Genomic DNA, 14,727 nt, shown 5'->3' with positions numbered 1-14,727 from the left:
TTAGTAACGGAGCATTACGTGGCATTGATATTGTGGAATTTCTTTTGATTTGTATTACCATCGTGTAAATATATGAATTGCCAAACTTTAGGTCGATAGAAATGATCTGAAACAACACTTAATAATTCAAGTATTATACACTTAAACCAATTTACCCTAGTCGTCGTCTTCTACAAGTTGATGGTGAAAGCGTTGAAGGTCAATCTACTTTCAGTGGTTACGGTGGTCCCTTGCATGTAAAAGTGTTGTTGTTGGTTTCCTATTGTTGAAACATCAAGCGTTGTGGTCTTAGGTTTGTCCCTTTCATCCCTTTATTTATTAGGTGTTGTGGTCCCGGATTGTGTGTTTCTCCTTCTTTATTCATCCCTTGCTAATGACATAAACATGTATTTATTGTTGAATGTCGTATGTGTGGTTATTTTCCTTGTATTGTTTATTGTTTATGTGTGTGGTTCCTTACCTTTGACCTAAATTGAAAACATGTTGATTGAATGTATATTGTATAGGAAATGAGTAACTTTAAGGTAGTTTTTTTTACATAAAGGGTTGCTTTGAAAGAGGCCATGTTTGAGTGGATAAGGAATTACTTGATGGGAAGGTTTGCAACCCTTAGGAATAAGGTAGATAAGTATAATAGTGAGATTATGTCCAAACCACTTAGGAGACTAGACCGAGAAATAGAAAAAAGTGCTAGTTGGTTGGCAACATATGCAGGTAGGTTAACCTTTGAAGTCACCCATGTCCTCTTTACTGACAGCTTTGTAGTGGACTTGACTAACAAAACCTGAACATGTAATTAGTAGTCTTTAGTTGGAATACCATGTAGACATGGTATAGCTGCAATCTACAGGAAAGCAGATGAGCCCATTAAGTATGTTCATGAATTTTATCATAAGAACACTTACAAAAAGTGCTATATTGAAGTCATCACCCCCTTAAATGGCCAAAATAAGTGGCCTGGGACCACTGATCCATTGATATTACCACACATGTACAAGCGTGGTCCAGGGAGGCCCAAGAAACTACGTGGGAGAGAACCAGATGAAGCAAGCCAGCACAAATGGCAAAAAACCAACACTAGTCATAGGTGTAAAACATGCATTGAACTTAGCCATAATGCGCTGATTTGCAAGAAGAATAAACAAATTATGCATGTTCCATCTGAGAATGCTATAACTAATCCAATTCCTACACAAGTCATCCAGACTGTTGAATCCAATGATGCACCAAAAAAAGGTATTGCTCTTACACTTGTGATATTATGTCTTTTTTTAATTTCCCAAACCATTATCATTAATGTATGTCATTGTAATAGGGGAGGCCTAAGGGTACAACTAAGACATCACAGAAAAAGAAGAAGTCACATGTTGGACAATCTTGTGCACAACCTTTTGTTGAACCAACACCACAACCTATTTTTGATCCAACACCACAACCTACTGTTGAGCCAAGTGTTGACAAGTACCGTGGATGGGATTATGAGACATTGGAAGCAATCCTTAGTAGTGATGAAGTTTTGGACATTCAACCATTGAGTATTGGTACTTCACCTATGAAATCAACTACTAAAGAACCCGCTGCAAGTGCTAAGGTTTATGCTGCAAGTGCAAAGGACTCTGCTGCTACTGCAAGGGAATCTGCTCAACCACCAATTGGTGCAAGTACTTTCTATGGAAAATAACCAAAATTCAAATCACCAAGAGAGATAAAGGTTGAAAACAATGTTGCACCAAGTAAAAGTGAGCTTGTCAAAGCTTCACCAAAAAAGTGAGTCTGTCAAAGATGTACCAAGAAAGAGTGACAGACTCGGAACTCTACAATCAAAGAGCATTGTTGGACCTGGTAGAGATTCTGGAGATCCTTTGGTGATTGATGATGATGAAGAACCCACAATGAAGAAAACACATGGGAGGACATTTCCCAGGGGCTTACTCAGTGAAAGAGTCATGTGTTTCTGTTGTTTTTACTTTTAAATGTCTTGTGTGTCTATTTTGAATGTGTTGTATCACCATGGATTATGCTTCTTTTAGTCTTTTGAATAGTGTTGTATCACCATGGGTTACTGATCGATAAATTAGCAAGTGTACTAATCTGCCAATGTAGTAATAACGGTAAATTCCAAAGTATCGATCTCAAGGACTGTATGGTGATATAGAGTTGTGTTTCAATTCAATTAAACAAAAGCCTTGGTGGTTTTGGTTTAGAAAATTAGGAATTTAATTGCAAATAAAAGTAAAAGATGTGTTTGGCCAAATAAGAGTAACATGTCAAGGTAGGTGTGTGCATTAACATGTAACAATTTTGAACCCTTGTTTCATAACAAAATCCAACTTATCAATTACCAGTTCTTAAGGGTATTTTCTCCTAAGTCCTTAGTGGGCAAACCTTTGAACATTCATTATAAAACCTAATTCCTTAGCGAATTATGATGAAATCAAGCCTTTGAATTATCAAGAACATTCCGGTTACTATAGGGTATCCCTAGTCCTAGGTGATATCTACTATAGTATAATGGTATAAAAACCCTAACAATGGAGGTCCATCCTAATTGTTAGTTATATATTGATCTTGTTGGTCCAACGAGGAAAGCGTTAAAAACCTTACACCATTAAATTGAATGTAAAAGACAAATATATTATTGAAATTCGGAATTCAAAAGCATCACAAATGTTAATCAGGGACACCCCCTAGCATTAGGGGGTTTAGCTACTCATATCATCCAAAGAAATTACAAAAAGATCAAATAAAGACATTACAATATGGATGCATCCAAAAAAAAGATGATCCCTAATTCATCGTGAAAACTCTTCTAAATAGTGCAGACTCACTCAAGTCAGTGGAAAATACCAAAAACACCCTTGCAGGCCAAATACTAAACAAAAAAGGAAAAATCACTGAAATCAGCGTCAACCCCCAACATGGACCGTGTTAGGAAACACGGGCACCCGTGTTGGCCCTCTGTTATCTCCATTTTCTGTTTTGGTCCCAGGACTTGTAACACGGGTCGTGTTGAGCAACACGAGTACCCGTGTTGCACCACTGACTTCCTTTCTTTTAAAACTTCGCACCCAACTCTCTTCCTGACACGGCCCGTGTTGAGCAACACGGCCACTCGTGTCAAGCCTCCTGAAACATGCTTTCTAAACTTCCTTCGAAACTCCGAGTTTTGCACTGATTTATTCTGATTTCTCCATATGAGCCTGACAACATTAAAACACACAACCACGCATAAAATGAAGAAGAAAGAGATAATATGGTTTACTAAATAATTCAAAGATAACAAAAATAACCGATAAATGAACGTGTAAAAACCACCGATCATTTACTTTTGTTTTAGTGTTATGACTGGTGTTGTATCACCATGAATGTTGTTTTAATGTTTTATTAATTTGACTGAATGAATTTCTGCAATATGAATCAATGGTTGTTATCAAATTATCTCAAATTATGTTTTATAGATTTATAAGTCATTACAAAATTACAAGTCAATGCAAATTATAGTTTATAAGTCATTACAAAATTATAAGTCATTGCAAACTCTGGTTTATAAGTCATTATAAAATTACATGTCATTGAAAATTCTTATATCACATAATAACATTCCATTAAAAATTGAAAATCATTACATTAACAACATAACAAACATTACTTGAACCAATAGATTGACAATAACATTATTAAAAGACAGACAAATTTTGAGCATTCATCAACATTTACACTTCAACAACAAAAACATATTGAGCATAACCAAAAATACAATGCAAATCGACTTAAGTTTTCCATGATAAGCCTTTGACTTAATCTTCATTTGCAGTTTCTTGTTCTTCTTCAATGAACTTTCGTACATCTCCTTCAAAATTTCCACTCCTTACGTCTCCTCCAAGTACCTCTGTTCTTTGATTCAATCCTCATCAACTGATTCCTCCATCTCATTTTCTTGTGCTAGGTCTTCATCCCAAATAAGCAAGTTACATGTTGTATTACTTTGCTAGAATGGGAACCTCCAGAAAATATTTCTTAAATTAGGTTCATGCTTGCAAATGATATGAAACATTCGAGCATTACAAGAACAATTTCTCCCTAAACAACGACTACTTTTGGTTGTTTAATGTGATGCTCCTGATTTGCTGCGCCTCGTACTCAATGCGATGAAAATTCAAGCTGCGAAAACGAAGGAGGAAACAATAAGTGATAGTACACGAATGGGATTTTACTGCAAGTAGATGGAACAAGATGGAACACAACAGAGATTAAACCACGAAGCAAGGACAGGAGACAAACACACAAGGGGATATAGAAAGTAATTGAAAAATTAGGGTTTTCAAGTTTGAGTGTGGGAATATATAAAAAAAATCACTAATCCACGTTGTACTAGGTACGTGGCAATAAAATTGACGTTTGGGTGTCCACGTATGCATCCGTTGACTCATTTTTAACGAGAGGGATGAAAGTTATGGATGGAAAATTTTGTGAGGACCAAAGTTTGAAGGAAAATTTATGAGGGACTAAAAATGAATTTTGTGATATTTATAGGGACCTCAATCATATTTAACCCTTGATTCTACTATGGAGATGACCTGCATTTCAAGGCCTAAAAGCAAGCAATACGAAGGAAAGCACAAAGAAACAGGTACCACCTAACTCGATTTTTGAACAACATAATTCTAACTTCCTGCCAATTTTGCATTGTCGAATTTAATTAGATGATGATTCACATGAGACATCGTATCAAGCGGAAGCGTTTCAAACTGTTATCTCTATATAAAGGTCTCCACGCACCAAGATTTAGTGAAAATGTGAATGTGGAACGGTCTAGAGTAGGGATGGCAAAACGGTCGTGGTCCGCCGGGCCGGCCCGCGCACCCGAAAAAAAATGGCGGGTTGGGTTGGGATTTTAGGCCCGCCGCTCGCCAAAACCCGCCGCCCGCCATAGCCCTCCCCGCCAATACCCGCCGCCCACCAAAGCCCGTCCATCCTTCAAAATTCCCTCTTTTTTAGTTAATTCTAGTAATTACAATCTTGATGGTTTATTTTATATATTTATTTGTAAATATATGTAATATTTTTTAAAGTAAAAATTGTTAAAAAGTTGCTTATATAAAAAATTGTTTTAAAAAATAAGTGAAAAGTTTAATTAAAAGGTAAAAAAAACCTATTAATCTATTAAAAAAATGAAAAAAAATATAAATAAAAATAGGCCGGCAAGCCTACCGCCCGCCAACCCGCCATCTTGGCCGGGCGGGCATGCCCGTCCACTCGTTTTTTGGCGGGCTTAAGGCGGGGCGGGCGGCCCGTTTTGCCACCCCTAGTCTAGAGTGCATTTATACTAAAATTTATAAGAGATATGGAAGGAGAAATTGCACACCGGGCTTATATTGATTTAGTGCATTCGTCCTCGCTTTGCGCATATGCGAGTCTTCAATGGCAAATTACTGAAAAATAGTTAGGTCTTCCACTATTTTGCAAATTATTATACAAGAGTTTTTCCTATAGTAGACAATCAAGACAACACTGAACACTTCAAGCTAAATTGTGAAGCAAACACATATCTAAATCTATATTTCTCTTCCATATTAGCAAGACACTAAAAATTACCAATTTCATAAGATCTTCACTTGATCTTGAGCAAATCTCCTTACTAGACCCAAACTTCTGCTCCAAGTTTTTGTTCCGCAACATTTTTCACTCAATCCTACTGAAAATCCCTTGTTGGAGCCTTTGTTCTACAAAAGGATCCCCATTTGGTTACACTACAATCTTCATTTGGTTCTACCGAAGTCTTCAATCAAAGAGATATAATATTTTTCTTTGTTGGAAGCCAGTCTTCATACACCAAAATCACAATATTTATCTATAATATGATACATACAAAAAAATTCACAACAAACATTTGATTCTCTAATGTACTTTGCATCTATCACCCAAAGTCAATTTTTTAGAGTTGAGCATCACAATAATGAGGTTTATGGGTTCAAGGTTGAAAATGATTGGCGATCTAAAGAATCTCCCATAACTCCTAAAGAGGTCTAATCTAAAGAATCTCACACAACTCCTAAACAAGTCTAACTCAATCAACAAACATTAAGTTTTCTATAAGCTTGACTTGAAAGAGAAGGTGTGAGAGAAAGAACAATCATAATTTTTTTAGATTTGTGGAAAATATGGTTTCTGATTATCTTCATTGTTGTTGATCACTAACAAAAGTTGTAGTGTTATATTTTGCAAAAGGGCTTTGCCTAGGGAGATCCCCTAAGACTTCCACCTGGATGGCCAACGTAATACTGGTACGAAAGGTCAATAATAGATGGTGCATGTGTGTAGACTTCACGGATCTAAACGGTGCCTGCCCTAAGGATCCATATCCGCTGCCAAACATTGATTGTCTAATCAACTAGTCGTCATGCTACTGTATGTCCTGCTTCATGGACACCTACTTGGGATACAATTAGATCCGAGATAGATCCCTTGGATGCGTCCAAAACTGCCTTCATGTCAAACCATGTCAATTACTAGGATAATGTCATGCCCTTCGGCCTCAAGAACGTTGGCACCACGTACCAGCGGCTCATAGACGCAATTTTTGCCCATCAGATATGGCGAAACCTAGAGGTGTATGTCGACGACATGAATATCAAAGTGGGGGAAGGGCACAGTCACGCCAACGATCTGGAGGACATCTTACAGTCAGTAAAAAGGCATGATATGTGCCTGAACTCCGCCAAGTGCTCTTTCGAAGTTCAGGCCAAGGGAAATTACGATTTTAGGCAGACAAGAAGAAGGATTAATGTCAATCTAAACAAGTTCCGAACGATCATTGATATAAGGAATCCCACGAACGTGAAGAAAGTACAATAACTTACTAGACACTTTGCCGCCCTTTCAAAATGCCTCTATCTATATTATTTACTATTTATTTTAATAAAGAGCTTTATCCATATTATTCTAGTTCTAGTTAATAAATTGAGTTGAAAAAAATGTGTATTTGATTAAAAAACATTTTTGATATGTTTACCTAAGACCCCCATAAACCCATCCCACATACATGAGGCGTTGTTACGGCGGTAGCGAATGAATTCCGATGAAGCTCCGCCAATTCCGTCGCACACCCCTTTCCTTTTCACTCTCAAACCCTCACCTTCAAAGAAACTTCTGCACCTCCAAACTCAACGACGAAAACGACACTCGTTTCGTATCACTCATTTCCGACATTGTTCGAGGAAATCAAAGTTGGAATGTAGCATTCAACGACCCTTCAATTTCATCCACATTGAAACCCCATCACGTAGAACGAGTCTTAATCAACACCTTACATGATTCCAAGTTAGCTTTAAGGTTCTTCAACTTTCTCGGTTTACACAAAAACATGAACCATTCCACAACCTCGTTTGCCATCTTAGTTCATGCCCTTGTTCAAAATAAGCTTTTTTGGCCTGCAAATTCTCTGTTGCAAACCCTTCTCCTTCGTGGGTCTGACCCAAAATTTGTTTTTGACAAGTTTCTAGAATCTTATAAACAGTGTAAGTTTTCTTCCACTTTGGGTTTTGATTTTTTGGTTCAGAGTTACTTACAGAACTCAAGAGTTTTTGATGCTGTGTTTGTTTTAAAACTCATGCTTTCTAATACTTTGTTGCCTGAGGTTAGAACATTGAGTACACTCTTGAATGGGTTATTGAGGATTAGAAAATTTATATTGGTTTGGGAACTTTTTGATGAGTCTGTGAATGCTGGTGTTAAACCTGATCCTTATACTTGCTCTGCCGTGATTCGGAGCTTGTGTGAATTGAAGGATTTTTTTAGAGCTAAGGAAAAGATTAGGTGGATGGAATCTAATAGGTTTGATCTGAGTATTGTTACTTACAATGTCTTAATTCATGGTTTGTGTAAGGGTCATCGGGTTTTGGAAGCTGTCGAGGTTAGAAAATCATTGAGGGAAAAGGGTTTGAAGGAAGATGTGGTTACATATTGTACACTGGTGCTTGGATTTTGTAGGGTTCAACGATTTGAGGATGGAATTTGCCTCATGAATGAAATGATTGAATTAGGGTTTGTTCCATCCGAGGCTGCTATATCAGGGTTAGTGGATGGGTTAAGAAAGAAGGGAAAGATTGGTAGTGCTTATGATTTGGTTGTTAAGTTAGCCAGATTCGGTTTTTTGCCAAGTTTGTTTGTGTATAATTCGTTATTAAACTCTTTGTGCAAAGGTGGGAATTTGGATAAAGCAGAGTTGCTTTATAATAATATGCGTTCGATGAACTTGCCGCGGAATGATGTCACATACTCTATTCTGATTGATTCCTTTTGCAAAAGGGGGAAACTAGATGTTGCAGCATCTTATTTTGATAGAATGATAGAAGACGGTATAAGAGAATCTGTATATCCCTACAACTCTTTGATACACGGTCAATGTAAGTTTGGGGATTTGAGTGCCGCCGAGTCTCTGTATACTGAGATGATCAATAAAGGGGTAGAGCCAACTGCTACTACCTTTGCAACATTAATTAGTGGATATTGCAAAGACTTACAAGTACAAAAAGCATTTAAGCTATATAGTGAGATGACCGAGAAAGAAATTGCACCAACTGTATATACTTTCACCGCACTTATTTATGGTCTTTGCAGCACAAATGAGATGGCTGAAGCATCCAAACTTTTCGATGAAATGGTGGAAAGGAAAATCAAGCCAACTGAAGTGACATATAATGTTATGATAGAAGGGTATTGTAAGGCTCATAACATTGATAAAGCCTTTGAATTGCTGGAAGACATGATCCGTAAAGGCTTTGTTCCGGATACTTATACGTACAGACCTCTTATCACTGGCCTTTGTTCTACTGGTAGGGTTTCAGAAGCTAAAGATTTTATCGATGGGCTCCACAAGAAAAATTTCAAGTTAAATGAGATGTGCTATAGTGCGCTTCTACATGGTTATTGCGGGGAAGGAAGACTCTCGGAGGCACTGAGTGCTTCTTGTGAGATGATTCAAAGAGGAATCAACATGGACCTGGTTTGCCACGGCGTACTTATTGATGGTGCTCTGAAGCAGCCAGACACGAAAATGCTACTTAGTCTCTTAAAAAAAATGTACAGTCAAGGATTGAGACCCGATAGTGTAATGTATACAAGTATGATCGATGCATACAGCAAAGAAGGGTCTTTTAAGAAAGCCGCTGAATGTTGGGATTTAATGGTTTCTGAGAAATGCTTTCCTAATGTTGTGACTTATACGGCTTTCCTGAATGGTTTATGCAAAGCAGGTGAAACTGATAGAGCGGGTCTCCTTTTTGAAAAAATGCTGGCTGCAAATATCCATCCTAATTCAGTTTCATATGGCTGTTTTCTCCACCGTCTTACAGAGGAGGGAAACATGAAGGAAGCTACAGAGCTTCACCGTGCAATGCTTAAAGGGGATTTAGCAAACACTGCAACATACAACATTCTTATCCGGGGCTTCTGCAAATTGGGTAGATTAATTGAAGCCACCGAAATTCTTTCTGAAATGACTGAAAATGGGATTTGCCCTGATTGTATAACCTATTCAACTTTAATTTATGAGTATTGCAGAAGCGGCGATGTTGTAGCAGCAGTTAAATTGTGGCATACCATGTTAAAAAAAGGCGTTGAGCCAGATTTGGTTGCATTTAACTTGCTAATATATGGTTGCTGTGTTAATGGAGAGCTCAACAAGGCATTTGAATTGCGTGATGACATGTTGAGGAGAGGGTTGAAGCCAAGACAAAATTTACAATTGCAAAATGGGTAAAATAGGAGCAGCAGTTGAATTGTGGTGTAAAATGCTCAAAAGAAGGTTGATAGCGTGATTTGGATATGTGTGTGACTTTCTAGATCGGGGCTGTCGTGTGACTAGGGCGGTTAACAAGGGACTTCAGTGAAGAAGAGCAGTGAAGCCCAAGGTAGAATCTCTTGTGGCTAAACTATCTGAAAATGAGGTTGATGACTGAAGTTGAAGTTGGCTTCTGCAGCCTGGAAATGCGGAAGTGTTTGTATTTGCAATCCGTACAAGATGGTGTCATATCCAAATCAGGCGAGTTCCAGAAAAGGTTAGTATTTGCATAGTGGATAGAATGTTCTTTTAGTTTTAAACTTTTAATAACAATAATAATTGCTGCATATGTTACTAATTACTATTAGGAATTCGACTCCTCTAAAGTGGATGAAGTAAGGAGTTATAATCCATGATTAGATAATCAATAGTTGAGACTATTATGATTGGATGTGTAGACTGCATAGTGGTATTATTATGTAGTCATAATTTTCTTTATTTGGTATTGCAGTTAAGTGGTGTTCGGGTTTGCTTGTGCAGTAGTGCGCATTTTAACTAATAGCTTGCCTGGAACCATGGTGGATAGCCAATTTATGCGCATCGAAACCAAGGATACATTCGAGACCTTGTTTCTGCAAGGAACTGCCTCTCTTGTCAAGTCAATGATGAACTATTGGTTTAGGATCGAGAATTCATCTATATGATTTGTGCATTGACTGAAAAGGAAAAGTATATGATTCATTCACTGTTTTTTTCCCTGTCAACAATTAGTTCTCCGTGAAGTGAACACATTGTTCTTTCATACAATTGATAACTAGGCAAAATTGAAATGTAAACATTGAGGATGATTATAAGTTTGGCAAGTGTCTAAACTTCATCACGTAATAAGGTTTGTAACTTCCTCTCCAGTAATGATTTTGTGGCTATCTTGCACTGATGCAATCTATTCTAATTACATGTATAGAGGTTATTAAAGTAATCCATACTAATCTCCAAGTAGATTTAAACACAATCAATCATTTGAGATTACATGCATGTTTGAATGATAGGTGAAATTGAAATATCACAAAGGTAGAAAAACTACCAAAGTAGAGAGACAAATCAAACACAAGAAAATGTGGGAGCACCTTTTCCATCAACTCATGGTTATGAAAGTATACTTCACAACAATATGATTTGGCACAAAATTGTATTTATTTTATTGGTAGACAAAAGGGGAACCATTAAAATTTCACACACAACAGACTTGGATCCTTTCCATCATTTTTCTCTCATTCCCTCTCCATCCACTCTATCTCTCTCTTAATCTTATTCTCACTTATCACTAAAAAACAAAATATAATCAAGAGAGAGAATGAAATTAAGAGAGAGATAGAGAGGATGGAGAGAGAAGGGGAGAAAAATGAAGGAGAGGATCCAAAGTGCATTTAAAAGGTAGAGAAAGTTAATTCCAAATTTTTGTTAATAGAAATGGCCCAACTGAGATAATAAAGATTCTAAAAGTAGTGAGTTTAAGTGGTTTTTACAACAAGTGAATCCATATTATAGTATGAGATACCGTGAAAGTTGTTGACACACAATGTATCTTATTCATCATGAGATTAAACTCATGGCTATAGTATTTTTATTATTTTTCACCGGACTAGTATTTGTTTATGATGGCCTAAAAATAGCCACATCTTCCAAAAACAAATCATGGAACAATAACATAAATTTGGACACAACATTTCAGATAAAACAATGAATTGCAACCGTCTGTATTTACTACTAGTTTCATGATTCCAACTACAAGTTTTTCATCGTCATCATTACTGTCAACTGAAAATAAACTACAAAATTTTGAGTGGGTAAAGAACATGCCAAATCTTCCCGGGGCTCTAAGGAGGTAAAGTTCCATATCGTTTAAAGTCTTATCCTTCATGAACACCTAACGGTGAATAACTAACCGCCTTCATTGGACAATTAAAGAAGTTTCAGTCCACCAGTTACCTCATCTACCACTTCAACAGGTCCTGCACATGAATATCATGTTAAAATCAAACTATTTTGAGCTATGAAAAGAAAAGGAAAAGCTAAATTGGCATGGAAAAAATAGTTGTTACACTAGAGGAGTATTACCGAGAATTGCCATCACCGTTCTGGAATCTAGTAGGAAAAAAAACCCATCATAAGCATTAAATACAAACAAACCTAGCAGTTATTCATTCTGAGTACAATTTAAAATGTAAATCCACCTATCTTATTTCAAATATAGTTATAAACAGTCCAGAGGAACCAACTGGACATTTCTTTTATTCAAAATGCAAGCATGTACCAGCATTTTCAAGCACGGATTAATCTTCAATATATAAATAGAGGATAATGGAACATCTATTTCATTTTAGGGGATTGCCTAAAAACTATCTCTAGTTTCAGTTCTAGTTGTACTGGTTTCTGCAAACACAGTTTAATTGATATATACAGACAATTATATTACTTGAATATTTGCATCAACTCTCAAGTGTGAGATGTTAATAATTTTTTCATATTTCCGTTAGGAAGATAAAGAACACAAATGCAGGTAAAAGTTCCAATTATATGGCAAAACACTTCAAATCAGTCAGATAACAACGGAACAAGAGTAGTTTGAAATACTTACTTGGTGCAATCTGTGTTCGCCCAGCATCAATTGTTATATGAGTAGGTAACTTCAGAGATTTAGCTCTTTCCTAATTTTGGAGAAATTGACACAGATGGAATAAGACAAATTGATTTGAAGGCAAAAATGATACCAATCAATATCAAATATAATTTATATAAAATCAGCTATTCGAGATTCTGACAATATGCTGAGTGCATAATAAAACTTGTTTCTTCTATTCTTTTTGTTAAAATAAAAGACCCGGTGATTTACATCCTCATAGATTACTATAACTTCTTCTGTATTTTACCATACAATTTAGTCCAATCTAAAGATAATTCAATTAATCTTTTCAGCCTAAGAAATTAAAAGGATATTTTTCTTTTAAATTTGGCATTTTTTAAATCAAAATCTTTCCGTAGAATAATTTCCACCACTTCCTCTCCCTGCCCAATCATCATATACCTAGCGCTTCATTTATGTTAACTAGCAACCCCGGACAACAAACTTTCTTTTGGACAGCATTAAAACCTATATGATTGCAGTTGTCGATAAGCATATAGAGATTTTCTAAATTTTAAGTTTGCAGATAAGGTTTTCACAGTTAAGCCCAACTTTCATGCCCCGCATTCCTCAATGAAAGCGTCCCTTTCCTGGTCCTCCTTTTCATTTGTTGTCATAATCACAATCAATAACTGACCAATGTATAGCAAGCAAGTATCCAGTAAGAATCTTAAAACAATACAAAGAGAACTTAGCTAATGTAGCACAAGATTTCCCTAAGAATCAAACAATACATACTTGCAAAGCCAACATATCTTCCTCACTTTCAATTTTGACAACAACCTTGGGCTGTGCGGACATCTCCCACCTGTACATTAGCATTGCAAACTTGAAAATGAAGTTACACAACAATTCAAGATGGCCAAAAGCTCAACCAGTGACAGTACCTATTTAAAGCTTTTGGAGCTCGATAAAGAACCTTTTTGTAGAGTCCCAATGTTGCATGACTACAAGAAGAAAAGGAGACAGAAAACTGAGCTTGGACCATTATTAATCATCAAATTTTTTACAAGACAAAAACTACATAATAAATGAAAAACAAAATAGGAGCAACAAACAAGTCCACCCTTCACATGGATGAGGGATCTCTATGCCAGCAAGCTTCTACAAACTAGTGAATTTAAGCGTTTTTGTTATCTTAAGGGGTCACACTCTAAGCAATGGTAATCTATTTGGAAGGCATTCCCAGTTTCATACAAATAAGGCCCCTGATTGAACTGGCTTATTCAAAGTTTCAAACAAATAAGGCACCTGATTGAATTGGCTTAATCAAACTTATCTACCACGCAATAAGAACCTATAAGAGACTATTTGAGAGAGCATATGGAAACAGCTTAATGATATTTTCAGTTTATCTTATACAAACAGCTTATGATATTTTCAGCTTATTTTCACAAGTCATTCTGGATAGCTTATAAAAACAAAGTAACATTAACAAAGATTACATACCTGCATTGAGCTGCAATCTTTCCTTTACCCATTTTAAGATCATTTCTTACAACGAGTATCTACACAAAAAGGAACAATTTTTTAGGCATCCCATCAAAATAAAGTTACTAGGTTAGTAAAAAATTAATTTTTTAAATCAATTTACCATCTTAAAATCCTCGAGAATTTCCGCGAGCTGTTCAACCTCAAGTGAGTCTTTGGTTTTGGGCTTACTATTCTTCTTCTGCTTACTGCTCTTGTCGTGATTGAGAAGTGAAGCATCTTTGTCTTTAAGAGATGAAAATCTATTGGAGAAAAAGAAACGATGGGGATAGTGAGAACCAATGAAGTAACCGAAAGCGAGATAACCGGCGCCGACCAAAATTGCACTCAACCATGATACTTCCATTTCAATCGCTTCAGAAGCTGAAGATCACGTTTGGGATTCTAGGGTTCCGATAAGGAGGTCTTAGGGTTCCGAAGATTTTAATAATTAGTAAAATAAAAAATCACAACACCGAAAGAACTCTTTGAAAACTGCTAATTACACCCTTTACCAACCTAATTACGAGTATTTGATTAATAAAGGTTTAACATTTTTGTTGTCTCGTATGTTTAATTGTTTACTCGGAAATCATTTTAATTTCATAATTTAAAAAAATTATAAAATTTTTTAAACTATATAAATTGAGTTATATTAGTTTTTTTTTTTTTTTTTGAGTTAAGATTATGTGACACTGATGTTGAGAATTTGATATCTATATGTCGTCATTTTTGTCATGGTAGACTCCATGTGATTAAACCAACTTTTATGATTGGTTTAATGCCTAATGCA

The 14,727-nt window shown here is 36.2% G+C and overlaps 2 protein-coding genes across 2 annotated transcripts; one reads left to right on the top strand and one right to left on the bottom strand.

Moving 5' to 3' along the window:
- Positions 1 to 6,996: 6,996 nt before the first annotated feature.
- Positions 6,997 to 9,946, top strand: LOC131638570 (putative pentatricopeptide repeat-containing protein At5g59900). The gene has a single exon (XM_058909133.1). It carries the CDS (start codon positions 7,079 to 7,081, stop codon positions 9,758 to 9,760), a length of 2,682 nt encoding a protein of 893 aa, XP_058765116.1. The 5' UTR covers positions 6,997 to 7,078; the 3' UTR covers positions 9,761 to 9,946.
- Positions 9,947 to 11,228: 1,282 nt separating this feature from the next.
- Positions 11,229 to 14,461, bottom strand: LOC131638571 (uncharacterized). Its single transcript, XM_058909134.1, has 7 exons — positions 14,059 to 14,461; positions 13,914 to 13,972; positions 13,352 to 13,411; positions 13,203 to 13,272; positions 12,420 to 12,489; positions 11,900 to 11,926; positions 11,229 to 11,793 (listed from the first exon to the last, which is right to left on the bottom strand). Exons 1-7 carry the CDS (start codon positions 14,299 to 14,301, stop codon positions 11,744 to 11,746), a joined length of 579 nt encoding a protein of 192 aa, XP_058765117.1. The 5' UTR covers positions 14,302 to 14,461; the 3' UTR covers positions 11,229 to 11,743.
- Between the last annotated feature and the right edge of the window lie 266 nt (positions 14,462 to 14,727).

The sequence above is a fragment of the Vicia villosa genome, unplaced genomic scaffold, assembly GCF_029867415.1.
Source record: "Vicia villosa cultivar HV-30 ecotype Madison, WI unplaced genomic scaffold, Vvil1.0 ctg.002327F_1_1, whole genome shotgun sequence".
Classification (NCBI taxonomy): Eukaryota; Viridiplantae; Streptophyta; class Magnoliopsida; order Fabales; family Fabaceae; genus Vicia; species Vicia villosa.
This window is presented reverse-complemented; position numbering and strand designations above follow the sequence as displayed.

Coding starts and splice junctions, on each gene's coding strand:
- LOC131638571 (XM_058909134.1), bottom strand. CDS start 14,301: ATGGAAGTATCATGGTTGAGTGCAATTTTGGTCGGCGCCGGTTATCTC. Junction 13,273..13,351: donor GCTCCAAAAGCTTTAAATAG/GTACTGTCACTG, acceptor GCTAATGTACAG/GTGGGAGATGTCCGCACAGC. Junction 11,794..11,899: donor AACGGTGATGGCAATTCTCG/GTAATACTCCTC, acceptor ATTCATGTGCAG/GACCTGTTGAAGTGGTAGAT.
- LOC131638570 (XM_058909133.1), top strand. CDS start 7,079: ATGAAGCTCCGCCAATTCCGTCGCACACCCCTTTCCTTTTCACTCTCA.